Source organism: Musca domestica, unplaced genomic scaffold, assembly GCF_030504385.1.
Source record: "Musca domestica strain aabys unplaced genomic scaffold, Musca_domestica.polishedcontigs.V.1.1 29, whole genome shotgun sequence".
NCBI lineage: Eukaryota > Metazoa > Arthropoda > Insecta > Diptera > Muscidae > Musca > Musca domestica.
The window spans coordinates 9,822,103-9,841,368 of record NW_026712296.1 but is presented as its reverse complement, the minus strand read 5'-3'; the positions used below and the strand labels follow the sequence as shown (position 1 = coordinate 9,841,368).

The 19,266-nt window shown below is 35.5% G+C and overlaps 1 protein-coding gene across 1 annotated transcript in view; it reads left to right on the top strand.

Moving 5' to 3' along the window:
• LOC101892863 (CYFIP-related Rac1 interactor B) overlaps positions 1-19,266 on the top strand; it is a 77,801-nt gene that overhangs the window by 40,817 nt on the left and 17,718 nt on the right. The window contains exon 3 of the mRNA XM_005186584.4: positions 16,188-16,451. Coding sequence (XP_005186641.1) covers positions 16,188-16,451 — 264 coding nt within the window. The remainder of the gene's footprint in view (positions 1-16,187; positions 16,452-19,266) is intronic.

Below are 19,266 nucleotides of genomic sequence, written 5' to 3'. Positions count from 1 at the left end.
ACCAATATTTTTATATGTATGTGAAGGAAGTAACCAAAACAGTCCGAACATGGCAAGTCGCAATATTTATATCATATCATATTTAGGTCCGATACGAGAAGGACAATATCGTCCCATTCCTTCGAAATCTACTCCATAGAGGGTCAACAATTTGAATAATCATAATAGAGTCAAAATATATTTAAATAATCGAACATTGACTGAGGATATAAATTTGTCGGCAAACCGACCGACTTTTTTACTTGTTTTTTTATTTTTTTAGCTCTTCCAGTTAAACATCAAAATATAAAACAAAAAACCAAGACTTAAGTTATTTGTTTGCTTTTTTCATTTTTTTTTGCTGCCAGCATGGGTGTTTCTTAGACATCTTGCTTCAATCATACACACATACTTTGGATGGAACGTGACTTGGAATTATAACGACTACTTTCTTCTTTGCTTTTGCGTTCATTCACATAAAAGTCGGAAAGTGTTGTTAACACAAGGATTATTGAACAGAGAAGAATGCTTAAAGAAAATGTTGAAATCTTGGAGGGGCGCATGGTAGTATGTTTTCATAATGTGTCACTAACAGGCAGAAGGCGAGCCTGCTTAAATACTATTTTGTAATATTTCCCAATTTTAATATTCTAACTTTGACCAATAAAAGTATGTAAGAAAAAAACTATATTTTGTAATAAAAAAAGTCAAAAGTCGGGCGTGGCCGACTGTATGCTACCCTAAACCACTATGCGTTTTTAGTAGAGCTACCGTAACAAAAAAAGTTTATATTGGGAATTTATGTGAAGTAGACATACCAACTAATTATCCAAATAACATTTCTGCATAGAGCATGATATGACTTCGATAAGGATTATATTAAAAATATTTATTGGAGAAATAGATATACCGGACCGAGTTTCACCAAATGGTAAAATTCGGTTGAATCCGAAAAAATCTGTTCAATTTGGTCTGATATTACATATATGGTGAACAATGGCCGTAAAATCGGATGAAGATGTATCTCGAAGTTACAACAAAATCTGAACCGATCTCTATAAAATTTGGCAGAGGTATTTTCGAGCATTATCTGATACCCGGTATCAAATATTATTGCTGTGGAGTGCATATAACTTTAGGAGCTATAGCCATATCTGACCTGATTTGCACCAAAATCTGAAGCGCTTGCTTTTAGTCTGAATTCGTTCGGATATGCTAAAATTCAGGTCATTTGGACTGATAGTGGCTTTTTGGTGCACAATTAAACCGAAATCGGTTGAAGATATATATGGGAGCTATATGCAAATCTGAACCGATCTTGACAAAATGTTAAACACTTATTTAAGAGCTGTATCTGATATCTGCTACCAAAGATCATTGTTGTGGAGTGCATATTACACTTGTGAGGGAATTCAAAACCCCAAATCGGATAAAACATATATATGGGAGCTATAGCTAAATCTGAACATATTTGAAGTACTTGTTTCTAGGATGAAAAAATCGGTTCATTTGGGCAGATATTAGTCATTTGGTACCCAATAAACCTGATATTGGATTAAGATATATATGGGAGCTATATCCCAACCAGATCCGATCTCGATAAAATTTGACAGAGATATTTTTGAGCTCCATAAGTTATTTGGTACCAAATATCATTCTGGTGGAGTGCATATTACGCATGTGAGGGACTTTAAACCCCAAATCGGATGAAACATATATATGGGAGCTATAGCTGTACCTGAGCCGTTTGTCGTTTGGACTGATATTGGCCATTTGGTGCACATTTAACCCGAAATCGGATGAAGATATATATGGGAGCTATATCTAAATTTGATCCGATTCTCACCAATTTCAATAGGGTTCGTCCTTGGGCCAAAAAAATATTGTTTGGAAAATTTCATCTCAATCGGATAATAAATGCGACCTGCATTTTGTTCACAAGAATACATGGACAGACGGACGGACGGACGGACAGACGGACTGACATGCATAAATCGACTCAGAAAGTGATTCTATGAAGGTTCTCAAAAGTAACTATGGATATATCTCCCTTCCTTCTCCATGTTACAAACAAATACACAAACACATAATAACCTTGCCACTATGTGGTATAGGGTATAGTAATTAATTCTGTTTTGTCCTCAATTTTTAAATTCAATTCAAATAAAAGATCTACAGAGCTTGCCAAATTCTTTAACTTTTCTCAGTGTTCAGACAATTTGGACAAACTGATTTACGATTCTCTTTGCGGTCATTAATTCCATTGTATTACCATGTTGCTTCATTTGTCATAAGTACACAAAATCACTTTCAGGCCAACATGCACACACACACACATACACAAAAATGGGTCAGTGGTTAAAAATGTAATTCAGAGTGGATGAAAATAGGGGATAGATAAAATTCATTAAAAAGTCCTTTCAGTTTAACATTTACAGTAAAACAAACATTACAAGTAAAAAAACATTTAATACACTCCCCCATTGGGTAAAGAAAAAATGTGTGTATTAAATTAACTGAATTCAGTCGTGCTCCACTTTAAACTTTATATACCAGTAAGACCGTTCGCATAATGCAGTTAAATTTGTCAAAATACATTATTAACTAAAAAAGTGAAAAAATCATCGTAATACCGAATATAGGGAGATACCGTGATATTGGGGTTATAAAAGATGTAGACCTATTCTTACAATGCTTCGCCACCGGAGCTAGAATTCATTATGACCCACAAATACCAATTTTTAGATAAATCCGGTTAAATGTTTCGCCACCAGAGCTACAACCCATTATGACCTACAAATACCCATTTTTAGACAAATTCGTGAAAAATGTGACAAAAATTATCAAAATACCGAATATCGGTCCACGTTATGGCGGCTATTCCATAACATGGACCGATGTATCTCATTTTCCATGCCAACTATCCTAGACACAATACAAATTGTTCTGCCAAATTTTTAAGCTCTGCGTCAAATAATGTGGGCTGTATTGTGATTTTAACAGAGAGACAGACAGACGGAAATCGATTTAGAATTTTATGCTGATTATGAATATACAGGGTGAGATAAAAAATACTGCAACAAGTCAAAGGCCATAATTTTATTTTTTTTTTAATTTTATTGAATTTAAGCAAAAAATGTCGGAAATAGCATCAAATTTCAGAATAAGTTTAGATTTGTTCGAATTGGTCACTTTTGGCACGAATTATGGCCTTCAAACGGCCAATGAAACAGTCACACGCTGCCCGAATGTTGCTCTGCAGTATTTTGACCCATTCCGGAGAAGCGCTTAGTCAGGATATTTTGGTGTCCATTTTGCGCTGGAAATGAAGCGAGGAACCTTATTTTGTAACCAATTTGGGTGGCGCGTGCTGAGTGCGATGGTGTTGAGTCCTGTTGCAATGTCAAAGGTCTGCGGCCAAAATTATTGCATGCCCAAGGCTAAATACACCCTCCATATTTTCGGATTAATATTCGGCATTTATTCTGATGCCACGGTCGATTAATACGAGCGGAGAGCGACCATCGTCAACGTATCGCGGTAACGAGCGATGGTACGAGACACAAAAGATTTATTCACATTTAAATGCTGGATAGCCACTTGTGGTTTTCCAGCCAAAATATTCTCACCCAAATCCTTTTGTACGCTTGTAAACAATATAATGAGCTGTCACTGCAATAATTTTAACAGCTGTCGGACGATTGGCTTAGACATGACAGCAGTCTGAAGTTGGTTGCTGTTTTTTCATCTCACCCTTTATATACTTTATGTGGTCTACGACGAATATTTAGGGATGTGTTACAAGCGAAATCACATAGTTAATATACCATCCTATTCAAGGGGGAGAGCATAATTAAGTTACTTTGGGTATGACTACCATTACCAGCCCAATTTTAAAACTTCAGTAACATTTCTAAAAGACCAAAAATTTTCTATGAAATACAAAAATTTCTTAATGCAAGGATGGCAAATATTTCGAGAAGTAAATATTGCCTTTCTGTTTAGGATGTCACACGTGCTTACCTTTTTACACCCTCTTTCATAATCAGTAATCCTTTTGTTGTAAAACTGAAAACAAAAATGAATTGAATTCGCATTTGAAATGAAGAAAGGTAAGAACACCAAAAAATTACGAATGTGTTGTTATTTTTGCTCTTTAGACTTCATACATGGTAATGAATCTATTGTCTGGAAAAAAAGGAAATCCTTCAGAGGTCTTAGTTTATTTTTTCACATATGTCAGTATTTAGAAAAGAAATCATTTACACAAGGACTTATACATATCTTTTGGAAATGTATCAACAGTTTTGATGTCATTTCCAAGAAGTTTTTTTTATTTCTGTGTTTCAAACATTGCAATGTTACTATCTAACATTACTGACATAGAACTGTGTATTAGAGTGGGAGATAAAAGACAAACGGAATGAAAAAAACGGAATTTTGAAGTTTAGGACAAGAGTCACTGATGGAGAGCAGGATTATGTTCCAAAGTTACGAAAAGCTCTAAAATGGCACTAAACTTTTAAACTGATACAATTTGATATTATGTGAACAAAACTTGAAATTTGGTATGTGAATCAAGGTTGGACAGTAAGTTTGATTTATGAATGTGGTCTTGAATTTTGGTATTGGGTTACCTGTTGGTGGTAGTTTTGGAAATTATAGTTGGTTTTGGAAATATGCACGAGAATTACTAAATGGTCCTATATTTGGTATTGGGTGAATAGATAGTACTTGAAATCTAAAATTGTTGTATTAGGGCCGCTGTACCTACGGAAATGTGTACTACAATTTTTCGAAAAGAACTAAATGGTACTATATTTGGTATTAAATTAAGGGATAGAGATAAAATTCTGAAATTTGATATTGAGGTCTCTGTTGGTATCGGGGATTGAGATATAGAGGTGTTGTTGCAAATGTGACCTATATTTGTAGGAAAAATACTAAACGGTACTTAATTTGGTATTGGGTAAAGATATAGTTCCAGCTCTATCAAATTTGACATTGAGTTCTCAGTTTGTTTCCGTGATTGAGGAATGGAGATGGTTTTTTTTAAATGTGTACTATAATTGTACGAAAAACACGGTCGAGTAATACGAGCGGAGAGCGACCATCGGCTGTTATGGCGGTTCACACCATCTTCATGGCCGGCGCTTGAGTTCTGGTGGCCAACTGACCTCTTTGGCAAGGGAACACGATCATTTTGTTTGTTTACAATCTGCTGAACGACGAATGTTTTCTCATCGGAGAAAACCAAATTCAGCAGTTCATCACTTTCGGCCAAGCGAAGCATTTCTTTAGCTCTTATGAGTCTATTTTCTTTCTGTTGCGGTTTAAGTTCTTGCACTTTTTGGAATTGCCCGAGCACGTTTTTCAATATTTGCCGAATGCAATATTGCGATATGTTCAGCTCACGAGCCATTTTTCGGCCACTGCGACGCTGGTTTCGATCAAGTGGCTTCTTTACTTTTTGAACCATTTCTGCTGATGTTGCTGTTTTTTCCGTCCACTTCCTTGGCGTCGAGCTGCGCTACTAGTATCATGGTAACGAGCGATGGTACGAGACACAAAAGATTTATTCACATTTAAGTGCTGGAGTGCTCTAACGATTGCCACTAGCGGTTTTCCAGCCAAATATAAAGAAATCACACTATCACGCTTGAATTCCATCAAGAATAACTTTTTTTGGGAAATTCTCAACAAAATGCTTTTGTACGCTTGTAAACAATATAATGAGCTGTCACTGTAAAAAATTTAACAGATGTAGGACGAGTGGCTTAGAAATGACAGCAGTCTGAAGTTGGTTGAAGTTTTTTTCATCTCACCCTGAATTTTTTCCAAGACTTCTTAACCATTTGTATACTTTCCACCATACTATGGAGTGTGTATTAAGTTTGTAATTCCATTTTGTAACACGTGAAAATATCCATTTAAGACGCTTTACTATTCTTGATCAGCATAAAATTCTATGTCTATTTACCGATGAACGTCCGTCTGTAAAGTTCACTAAAGCTGTCGAACGAAATGAAAAAGTTTGTAACGTCCTACTCAGTTGTATCTTACGCCCGCAAGATTTTTGGTATGGAAAATGGGCCATATATGTCTATATTTTGTTATACTCCCCACATAACTGTACCGGTAATTTAAGGTATTTTGGACGTTTTGAGCATCATTGTAATCCGTAGTTGCTTTTGGTAAAGTTCTTATAAACTGTACCTCCAAACATTCGGCGTATTTCATACTTCTTACCGGAATTGTTTCAAATTTGGTACTTGGAGTTCGTATCGGTAACACTTCGTATGACAGAAAATTACCTACAATAGTACCTTTCGATATTCTGTATTTTTCCAATGTAAGGCAGTATTATCATAATATTTTGTATTTGATGTTCGCAATAAGCCTTCCCTGGCAGATAATTGGCAATACAGGTTTACACTTGTGTACAATACCCCATATAACCATACCACCCGATATTCAGTTTAACAAAACTTTGAGAAATTAAACAACTTAAGGTCTCCCCATAGACGACTTTAAGATTTTTATGAATACAGCATATACATTTCTCACTTCCTTTTTTGATTTAAGCATCCTGGTGCAGCTACCTCATCTGCGGGATTTGTTTTTGTCGTCGTCGCCATCATCATTACTGTTACTGAACCATAAATAAGTGTGGTAATGCCATGCAAATTATCGCATTGTTACATTCTGTAGTCCTGGTTGTTGTTGTTGGCGTTGTCATTATTAATGTGTGTCGGTCGGTGGAAGGAGTCGTCCTCGCAGTCCTTGTTCACATTTTCCTATCCACATAATAACTAAACATGTGATTCATTGTTTATGCTGCGCTGTGGTTGTTTTTCATGCATTGTGATGTGGCGTTTTTCCATCTCAGACCCTTTTTTTCCAGACAGGTGACTTGTTTCAATTTTATTGTTGTTTGCAAAGCTGTTGTTTTTTCAGATGCAAACATCTGCCAACGGCATGCATGTGTTTTTTTTTCTTTAGAGACAAGTACTCGGATGGTGTCTCAAGAGTTTGACTGCTTTTGCATTTGTGGCCAAAGTAAATTGACTCGGCTGCAATGCAAGGTCGTGTTTATGACTAATTGTTGAGGATACTGTTACGTATTTTTGTAATGTAGTGGGGTTTTCTGTTTTTATACCCCCAACCATATGTCCAGGGAGGACATAGTCGAAATAACGGTGCCTAGTCGAAATGACGGTTTTAGACCCTAGATTTATTTGGACCAAATTCGTTTCTGGACATTTGGAGTCGATCTATCGATGTCCGTCCGTCTTTCTGTTCGTCTGGCTGGCTGGTGCGCACGATAACGAAGGGAGTTTCCGATTTGATCCAAACTTGGTTCGGAGATGGGCAATATCGGTCCACTCTTTCTGAAAATAATTTACTCCACAGAAAGAAAAAGGATAATTCTAGGTCATGTGTGAAAGTGGACAATATCGGTCCACTCGTTCTGGTACCTCCCCCACAAAAGGTCAAAATTTTTAATATTCATGAAGCTCATAAGACGCGAAATTAACATCCGATTCCATTGAGGCTCGGCACGTCTCAATATTTTCATGAACACTAGATCTGTTATAAAGATGGTAGAGATTCGACTATTCCTTCTGGTACCTCCACAAAGGGTCAATAGTTTCCAAAATAAGCATCCGGTTCTCTTCAAATTACACTCATACCATTATTTCTACTAACACAAGATTTTCTATGAAGATGGGATATATCGGTTCACTCCTTTAGGCACCTCCCCCACAAAGGCTCAAAATTTTGAATATCAACGAATTTCATAAAACGGAAAATTAACATCCGATTCCATTCAAGACTTGGTACATCTCAATATTTCCAGCAAGACGAGATCTGTTAAAAATATGGTAGAGATCGGACCATTTATTTTGCTACCTGCCCCAAGTAGGGTTCAAGCTTTTGAAAAACAACAGGCTCAAACAAAGCGAAATAATCATTCCCCACTCTACAAATTTCACACATACAAACATTTGTATTAGCAAAATACAATATCTGTTGCGCAGTTGATATATATCTATGAAATCCTTCTGGTACCTCATTCACAAAGGGTCACACTTTTCAATATTTCTATCTGTCATAACTTGTGAAACAAGTCAGCAATTCTTTACATCTTGCTATAACTAAATATTTCTCCTAACCAGAAATCTGATATGAATAGATAATTTATTGGAATTTATGATTTCCCATAAAAGTGGATTAAATGTTCGATTTCCTTCAAATTTTGCGCATATCAATATTTTTATCTGTATTAGATGAAGTATGGAAATGGAATACTTCGATCCGCAATATCCTGTACCTCCCCACGCATATTTCCATATTTTCCAAAAATTTGCACACATCTATTATAAAGTATAGAGTGTAGTCGATATAGTTCAAAAGAGTCAACCGTTTGAATAATCATAACTCAAGGCTAGGGTTATCCTTCTGTCGGAAAAACCGGCTGATACTATTTTGTTCTCTCTTGTTCTCTCGTTAAGTAAAGATTACATTTGTAGACCTTACGGAAAAATGCTTAAGAAAGCAAATATATGCAGTAAATAAACATTCAAAATTTAAATATTTTTTCATGCATGGCTTGAAGGACTTCCAGCATTTATAGCTTTATAGAATATCTGAAAGGCTTTTCTATAAAATACTTGAATAAAGTGTTCAGGTGGAAGTTTAAAATTGTATGCATAGAAAATACAGTATCTACCAGAATAACTCTTATACGGTTCTACTCGCACAAATGTACCTGAACGTACTCTTATCTGGTTCTTTCTTGTATTTTCATAATCTAATCGAAACCATTTATAAACTGTAGATAACGTTTCTTTTTCTATTTAATTTTGCAAAAGTATAAAATCGATCATACTCTTGCACCGTACATTATCTTTGGAACCCATTGCGATGGACTCAAACACCAATTATTAAATATGATTTACTCTTAGCCAACACGTTAGAAATGTAAATCGAATTGATTAACGTCATTTACTGTATTCGTTTATAATCGCAATTGCTCACACACCATTTGAGGACTGTTCTCCCCTCCCAAAAATAACAAAAGTTGATTGCATTTGCCAGCCACATTTTAGCCACTAAAACGAAAAAAAAATGTCAGTGAATTGTGAAAAAGTTACCACTTCCATTGCCTATTCTCACATGCTTTGCATGCATAGAGCAATAACAGCCACAGCACAATCGATGATAACAGTAATGAAAGAAAACCCCCACCTCCCTCCCCCCTTTTCATTAGCATTGGTCAATGGCCTCATAGATGGCGTGTTTTGTCTACATGACTGGTTTGCCTCCTGTTTTTCTTTTTTGCCTGAATTTCAATATTTGCACAGTGTTTTAGGTGATTTTTAGCATGTTTTGCTGGCTAAAAATGTTTACTGCCAAAACGTTTTAAAATTTTTTTAAAACCCTCTAAATAGCGAACCCTATGTTCGGAGGGCTTGGTACACATTACGAAGTTCAAATACCATATCTTAAATTTAAATGAAATTTAAAACAATTACCATTTATAAATTGGGATAAAATCATTAAAATTCCGAGTACAGTACAGTTATATGCGGACCATACAAAAATGTGGAACTTAAAAATATCGAATAACATGGGATACAGTTATTTGGGCGAATATTTGGACCAATATAGGCAGTTTCCTGAATTGTGGACATATTGTTGAGCTCCAAATACAGCATTGAAAAATTTGGTTTAATTCACCAAAACATCGAATGTCGGGAGGTACTGTTTTATAGCAGGTACAATTATACACGTTATTTTCTGTCAGAGGTTGAGGTACTAAAGGCCAACAATTTCTTTAAAAATTGTGACTGTAACCATTCAAATAATGAATATATGTAGGTAATGTTATATGGCTGTCAAACGTGGACCTTATAGACAATTTTCTGAGGAGGTACCTATTACCGAACTCCAAATAAAATGGAAAACTGTTATTGTATTCATAAAAAAAATCAAATATTGGGATTTGGTATCCATTACCGAAAACCAAATTAAACAAGTGTATAACCTCAGCCAGTGTCCGTTCACTTAAATACACGTTATGATTGTTCAAAATGATCAGGATCACGAAGAAGTGTGCCAATATTGTCAATTTTCCCTACTGACTTTAATCTGATATAAATATTACGTGCCAGTTTCGGACATGGCTAGATCGACTCCAAATGTCCCGAAACGGATTTCGTAAACAAATTTGAAAATATATTAAAAAATATTAAAAATACGTAATAGAGGGAGTTACGTGGACCAGACAATATTTGTCGTAGACTGTAGTACCCATTAGAAACTTTAAATTCGAAATTTGAAACCATTCCGCTGAATAATGTCCTTAAAATCATCAAAATACCGAAGACCTGGACCTGCATAGACATTTTCTGTCATAGACTGAAGTTTCCATTACGTAATACGAAATACCGAATATATGGAGGTACCGAGGTCTGTCATAGACTGTAGTACCATTACTAACTTCAAGTTCGAAATTTGAAACAATTCCTGTGAATAATATCATTAAAATTACCAAAACACCAAATATAGGGAAGTATCGATTTATTGGGCTATACGAAGACCTGGCCCTGCATAGACAATTTTCTGTCCAAGATTGTAGTACCTATTAGGAACTTCATATACGATATTTGAATTGATGTCGCTACCTATATCAAAAAACCTGATATAGGGTGGTACCGTTATAGGGGGGGGGGGGGGGGGCTATACAAAGACGTGGACCTGCATAGTCAGTTTTCCGTCACAGACTTAAGGAACTATCATTAAGAAGTTTGAAACGACTCGCTAAAAATTTCGCTAAAATCATCAAATTACTGAGGTACAGTTATATGGGTGCTATATATACATGCACCTGTAAGCTCATTTTCAATACTAAAGAATATTCAGGGTGAGATAAAAAAAATCTGCAACAAAGTCAAACGCCATAATTTTACATTTTTTTTAAATTTTATTGAATGAAAGCAAAAAATACGAGCGAATACGAGCGGAGAGCGACCATCGGCTGTTATGGCGGCCCACACCATCACCATGGCCGGCGCTTGAGTCCTGGTGGCCAACCAAAGGTGCACATTTTCAGCTGACCTCTTTGGCAAGTAAACACGATTATTTTGTTTGTTTACAAACTGCTGAACAACGAATGTTTTCTCATCGGAGAACCAAACCGAACCAAATTCGGCTGTTCACCACTTTCGGCCAAGCGAAGCAACTTTTTAGCTCTTTGGAGTCTATTTTCTTTCTGTTACGATTTAAGTTCTTCTTGAATGGAATATTGCGATATGTTCAGCTCAAAATAGATTGGTTTCTGAACTAATGAGATTACTTAACTATACTTAATATTTTATTTTAGATTTTGGTCATCCAAGGAAAGATTTATTTTGTTGTTCCCTACCGGGGTAGAAAACCTTCGAAGTACGTTATGAGTTCTACGAGAACAATACTTTACAATATTTGACTCGGTCCACTGTCCATTAAAACCAGTTAAACATGTCAGCTGAACAGTATCGCTATTTTGCCTATTTTACAACTGTTCTTATGCCTCGTAGATATTTCGAACACATACCCCCACAAACACACGCGAGACTTAGAAGTTAGCACGCGGGTATTCTTGGAACGGACACTAGAAACTTTCATGCTTTCAGTCAGTCATTCATTCATTTTCCGTTTACATGTCTGAATATTTTCAATAATCTTCAGTTAGCTTTCATTCATGAACAACAAAGGAAGAGAGAACTGTGTTGCTGTTTGCGTTGCATGATACCCACCGACCAACATCAACATTTGCAACGGAATCAACATGCAACATGTGCATACATTGGTTGGGCGATAAAATATCGGTGGCATGCAGTCAAACTTCATGATGTCCAACGCAAACAACAGAAGCAACAACACACCCCACCCCACCAGTGGAAGGCAACTAGAACCATAACGAACGGACTTCTGCATATTTAATTTATGGCAGTAGTTTAGCATTACTTTTCAACTTTTCTGTTCCGTTTTGTGGTTTTTTCTTTTTTTTTTTTTTGACTCCCCTTACATATTTTGTTTTAGTTTGAGGATTTAAGTACGTTACCGTTATTTTCTGCATGTTTTAATAATAATTCGATTTTTTTTTTTGTTGCACTTTAAACTAAAAGAATGCAGAGATGCCGATACGGATAACATGTTTTGGGAAAAGGAAGAAGTATTGAAGCGTGCCACTATAGCTGTAATTAATTACAAATAATAACTTCTCCAAACGTTTATTGCCAATTGTTTAATAGGTCTATGGGCGAGCAAGCCAAAAAATCATCGAAACGAAACGGAGAAGGAGACTAGTTAATAGAGGATTTATACTTCCTACGAATTTAAAAGGATTACCGCTATTGAACTTTACAGCAAGTTACCAACAGACTCAGGTCCTCAGTCTACGAGTATAACAGAAGTTATACTCTGTATTATTAGCAAATTCCAAAGGATGACGAATTTCCTGAAAGAATCGCAATTTTAAATAATTATTATACCCTCATCCATATGGCTAGATAGGGTATATATAATTTGATACGGTCAAAACGTGCCTAGTCGAAATAACGGTTTTAGACCCTAGGTCTCTGAACCAAATCCGTTTCAGGACATTTTAATTTGTTTTTAATAACATATCCACCCTATTTTCGTCATGAAATTCTTAAATGTAATATCACACTAGCTATTTTCGCCAGAAAATCTCCAAGCCCAGCAAAGATTTGGTACCTGTCACATTTCACATTACTAGTAATGTCTGCCACATACCCTCTGCCTTACCAGTATCTCAGTAATAATGACGACATAATGTGTTACTCCTATGAAATTTACCAGGCAAACTCACATTTATTATACTAATGAGTAACGGCGTAAGGGCGATGGTTCAAAATTCCAGCCAGCAAGAACACAAATGCAAATCTAGTGTTCAATTTGTAAAGTCATTTATTTGCTCTTGTGAACGTTTGTAATACTTACTTTCTTTGACATGCCCATTTTAAAATAAGGGGTTAGGGTGCTGTTTTGTAATTCGTGTTTTTGTTATTCGTGCTAAATGTACTCAACCCATTATTTGGTAATGGCATAATTTATTTGGCTTTAAAAGAGAAATTTTTTAAGATCGACGATTTATATAAAATGGAAGACCTTGAAAAATGATTTTTAAATAAATCAATGAAGTCCTCGAAAAATATTAAAAAAATACTTTTCAATATAAAAAAAATATTTAAAAAAATATTTAGAATCCTCGTTTTTTTTTTGCATGAAAAACTCTGAAAATATATTAAACAAGTTAAATAAAATCACTCGGTATTGCCGACAGCTGCATACCCTCAGCCAATGTTCGGTTATTTGAATATATTTTGTTCCATTTCGTATCTGACATAAGTCTGATAAAACTTATCAGATTTGGATTTAATGTCGACTACTTGATTTACTTTAAATGCGATATTTGATAACATTTCGAAAAGTTCGCGTTTTATGAGAGTTATAATTATTTAACAGTTTGAACCGTTGTGGGGGAGGTACCAGAAGGAGTAGTCCGATACTGTCCATCTTCACAACACATATTGTGTTGATACAAGTATTGGCAAGTGATGAGTTTGAACGTAATCGTATGCTCATTTCGCGTTTTATGTGCTTAATGATTATTCAAAATGTTGACCCTTTGTGGGGGAGGTACTAGAGGAGTGGTCCATTCAATCCGTTCTTCATACCAGACCTTGTGTTAGTGGAAATATTGAAATGTGCGAAATTTGAAGATAATCGGACTCTTTTCTCAAATTTTATAAACGTTATAATTATTGAAAATGTTGATCCTTCGTTGTTAAGGTACTACAAGAATTGGTTCCATATATTCCATCTTCACACCAGATCTTGCAAATATAGAAGTATTGAGATGTATGAAATTTGAAAGGAATCGGATGCTCATTTTGCGTTTTATGAGTTTCATAATTATTCAAAATGTTGACCCTTTGTTAAGGAGGTACCAGAAGGAGTGGGCCGATATATTCCATCTTTACACCAGACCTTCGGTTAATAAAAATATTATGATGTGTGTAATTTGAAGACAATCGGAATTTCACACCACATTTTATAAGAGCTACAAACATTTAAAATGGAGTGAACCGGCATTGTTTATTTTCGCATTTTTCCCTCCACCATACTATGGAGGGTATATTAACTTTGTCATTCCGTTTGTAACTCCTCGAAATACTCATGTCAGACCCAACAAAGTATATATATTCTTGATCAGCGTAAAATTTTAAGCCGATGTCCGTCTGCCTATCTGTCCGTCTGTCCCTCTGTCTGTTGTAATCACGCTATCTTTCGAACGAATTGAGATAGAATGCTAAGTTCGTAAATGGGCCATATAGGTCCACGTTTTCATATAGCCCCCATATAACGGTACCTCCCGATATTCGGTATTTTGATGATTGAATTGTTTCAAATTTGGTATTTGAAGTTCGTAATGGATACTATAGCCTAAGACGGAAAATTATCTGTGCAGGTCCACGTCTTCGTATAGCCTCCATATAACGGTACCTCCCGATATTCGGTACTTTGATGATTTTAGCGACATTATTCACCGGAATTGCTTCAAATTTGGTATTTGAAGTTCGTAATGGGAACTACAGTCTGTGACAGAAAATTGTCTATGCAGGTCTAAGTCTTCGTATAGGCCCCATATATCAGTACCTCCCTATATTCGGTATTTTGACGAGTTTAAGTACAAAACTCGCCGAAATTGTTTGAGATGTCGTATTTGAAGTCCTGGTCCAGGTGTTCGCACAGCTCCAATATAACGGTACCTTCCTACATACGATATTTTGATGATTTTAGCTACATTATTCACTGTTTATTTCAGGTTTCGAATTTGAATATGGTAATGGCTTATGTCAAACAATGCCTATGTATGTCCACGTCGTATAGACCCCAATATAACGGCTATATTCGGTATTTTTAAAATTTTAACAGAATTTTTTAAGGATTCTATTTTTTGAAAATTTTCAAAATTGTTCCAAATGGTGGAGGGTATTCAAAGTTCAGCCCGGCCGAACTTACTGCTTTTTAACTTTTTTTTTTTTTTTTTTTTTTTTGAAAAATTCGACTTTCTTTGTGGGAGGTACCAGAAGGAGTAGACCGATATTGTCCATCTCCGAACTCGATCTAAGTTTCATAATAATATTACAATGTACCAAGTTTGGACCAAATCTGATACTCCCTTTGAGAATTATCGTGCGCACCAACCAGCCAGACAGAAGGACGGACGTACATCGCTAGATCGATTGCAAATGTCCTGAAACTGATTTGGTCCAAAGAGACCTAGGATCTAAAACTGTTATTTCGATGAGGCACGTTTTGGCCGTATCAAGTGATACATACCCTCTTAGCTATAATGCTGAGGATATAAAAATCCACAATTTAGAAATCAACTGGAAGTCATTTAAAAATCTACAGCTTATGCGGCCTAAAAAACAAAAAAAAATAAACCCACGATCTATGTGGCCTGGAAGACCTTGAAAAAGATATTAAAAATCCACGGTTCATGTGGCCTGTAAGACCTTGAAAAATATATTTAGAAATCCGCTATTTATTTTCCTTGGAAGATCTATGAAAATTTTATTTAGAAATCCAAGATTTATTTGGCCTGGAAGATCTTGATTTTGTATAGACTGGAAGCATGATTTTCGCTCTTAATCTGATATCAAAAGTATATGGATCAGTGAAGTTTAAAGAAAATTATGGACTATTTTCACATATTTTCAGTGTTACGATTATTCTATATTTTGGACGTTTGTGGATGGTTCTAAATTCCTGTTTGTTTATACTTAGTTTTGTGTGATTCAAGTTATTTTACATTATTTACTACTCAATGGGGTGACTGGTACCCGAAAGAATGGATCAACATTTTCTAACATTGGCAGTAAAGAATATAGTGTTCACTTTTTTATGTACGTCACAAAAATTATTGATATTCAAAATGTTTGCCCTTTTGTGGGGAAAGTGATATTTGCCAAGTTTTAACAACATAGGGCTTTCTCTTCACTTTTTGTGACATTTTTGCATCAACTTTTGGTGAAGGAGTACTCGAAGCAGTGATTCAATTTATAATATCTAAAAAATATAAATATTTTAACATAATAATACCATTCAATTTTGTTTCCTTTCAGGGTGCTGGTAAAGAAATACGTGAAGCCATTGCCGATCCCTCACCACAGTGCCAAGAAAAAGCCTGGGCAGCCGTCCTGCCGTTAGTATTAAAACTGAAACGATGCTATGAACACTCGTTAGAGTTGGAGAAAATCGTACCAAAGCTATTGGGTCAACTGGTGGGCGGTAAATTAAATCCTACACAGCATTTGGAGACACAACAGGCTCTGGTCAAACAACTAGCAGAAATTTTAGAATTTGTTTTAAAATTCGATGAACATAAGGTGAGATTTTTTTGTTGCATAAAATGACAAATTTACATCTTCACAGTTTTGCAAACTACAAGCGATTGAAAAAAACTGGTTTTAATTTTATTTTTTCATTGTTTCATTTTTATTTGATATTGAGTTGGGTAAAATGTTATGAGGCGCAATGTTTGTAGTTAATTTCTTAATACTATACATGCTAATAAAAGATTATGGGAATTGTGTATTTATATGAGGTATAATTAGAAAAAACTAGTAAAAAAGCTGTAAGTTCGGCCGGGCCGAACTTTTAATACCCTCCACCACTTGGTACAAATTTGGCAATTTCCAAAGAAAAAAATAAAATCCGTTAAAAATTCTGTTAAAATCTTAAAAATACCGAATGCCTATACGACGACGTGGACCTGCATCGGCAACTTTTGTCATAAGTTATTACAATATTTAAATGCGAAACTTGAAGATAAATCTGTTTATAATGTAGCTAAAATCATCAGGGCTGTCATAGAAACCAATTTTGTCATTATTGGTTTTAAAAACGACAAGAAAACATGCTTTGGTGTCATGAAAATCAATGTTATCGGTTTTATTTTCGAATTAGAATTTTATCGGTTTTGGTTGTCATAGAAGCCAATGTTATTGGTTTTGTTATTGGAAATAAACCAAGTTGCTTAAAGCTGTCACTTTCGAAATTTTTAAAGTACGATAAACGTGGATTTTTTAAAGAATTTTTAAAGGACTATAGACGTCGATTTTTAAAGGATATTTAAAGGACCATAAACGTGGATTTTTTAAAGGACCATAAACGTGGATTTTTTTAAAGATTTTTTTAAAGGACTATAAACGTGGATTTTTTAAAGGATATTTAAAGGACCATAAACGTGGATTTTTTAAGGATTTTTTAAAGAATTTTTAAAGGACCATAAACCATAAATCTGCAAAGCAGCTTTATGAGTAAGTTCACAATAAAAAAATTTACCTACGCTATCTCCGGCAACTCCAATGGGTTGGAGAAATCTCTAAGAGCTTCTTTCGTCACCTTTTCTGAGCGTTCTTCGTCCAACAACACAAAAACTACCACTGCTGATACCATCTTACTTTATTTATAGCGACCTATTCCTTTTTTATTTACTTTACTTTTACTGATATTTCAATGACAAATAAACAAACAACACATGTAAGCAACAACAGCTGTTTCGAACATTGGATTTATTTACATTCGAAATTGACAAAACCAACTTGGTTTCATGACACCAAATGAAACCAACATTGGTTTACAAAAACGACAATAAGCAAAACCGACATGGTTTCTGTGACAGCCCTGCATCAAAATACCGAATATAGGGGGTACCGTTATATGGGGGCTATACGAAGACGTGGACCTACACAGACAATTTTTTGGCATGGGCTGAAGTATCCATTACGAACTTCACATGCGAAATTTGAAACAAACCCGGTAAATAATGTCGCTAAAATCATCAAAATACCGAATATCGGGGGTTACGGTATATGGGAGCTATACTAAGACGTGGACCTACATGGCCCATTTTCTGTTTTATGCTGCAGTATCTATTACGAACTTCAAATACCAAATTTGAAAGACAGACTGACATGGCTAAATCGTCTTAGAATTTTACGCTGATCAAGAATATATATACTTTGTTGGGTCTGACATGAGTATTTCGAGGAGTTACAAACGGAATGACAAAATTAATATACCCTCCATAGTATGGTGGAGGGTATAAAAATCGAATATATACTAGTTAAATATATTATGGAAGATTTCAAAATTCTACACAACGAATTGCATCCTGTGCAGTCGGCCTAAGTCATAATATTGGCCCACGTAAAACACTTATAAAAACACTTTATTTCTTTCTAACGGTACTCTGGAACTATTCGAAATATAAAAAACAATCAGTGTAGGGAAATGTGTCCAGTGCCATACGATAGCGGTCAATGAATACGTCGGTCAAAAATACTGCCCGTGCAGATATCAATATGAAAGCTTCGCTGTAGGTTATTTGGAATATTGATTTTAAGTACTTTCAAGATTTTAAATCCATTATTATAACAAATTACTATTTAAAGGTATAAAACATCCCTTTAGAAATTCACAAAAGAAGGTCAATCATCTGACATAGCCCCATGTGGCGATATCCCTTGAATTTCGGTATTACGAATGTTTCACCCCATATGACATTTAATATTTGTAATTTGGCATTTTCGTTTCCTATTAAATCCAAAATACTGGGTTCATAAAGTGCATTTTGGCACAAGTTAAAATAAACTAAACAGTATCCTAAACCCTTATTTTAACCCCTTATTTTGAATTACGCTGTATATACAGACTTGCAAATAACTTCAGACTCCTGTCATTTCTAAGCACTCGTCCGACGGCTGTTAAAATTATTCCAGTGACAGCTCATTATATTGTTTACAAGCATACGAAAGCATTGATGTCAGCTGAAAATGTGCACCTTCGCTTGGCCACCAGAACTCAAGCGCCGGCCGCCATAACAGCCGATGGTCGCTCTCAGCTCGTATTAATCGAACGAGCATCAAAATAACTGCCGAATATTATCGCGAAAATATTCTGGAGGGTGTATTAAAGCCCTGGGCACTCAAACATTTTAGCCGCAGACCTTGGACATTCCAACACGACTCAGCACCATCGCACACAGCACGCACCACCCAAGAATGATTTTAAAATGAGGTTCTTCGCTTCATTTCCAGCGCACAATGGTCACCACCAAAATCTCCGGATACCAATCCGTCGGACTATTGTGTCTGGAGTATTTTTTGGAAAGCAAGGTTGGCACTAAAAAATACCAAA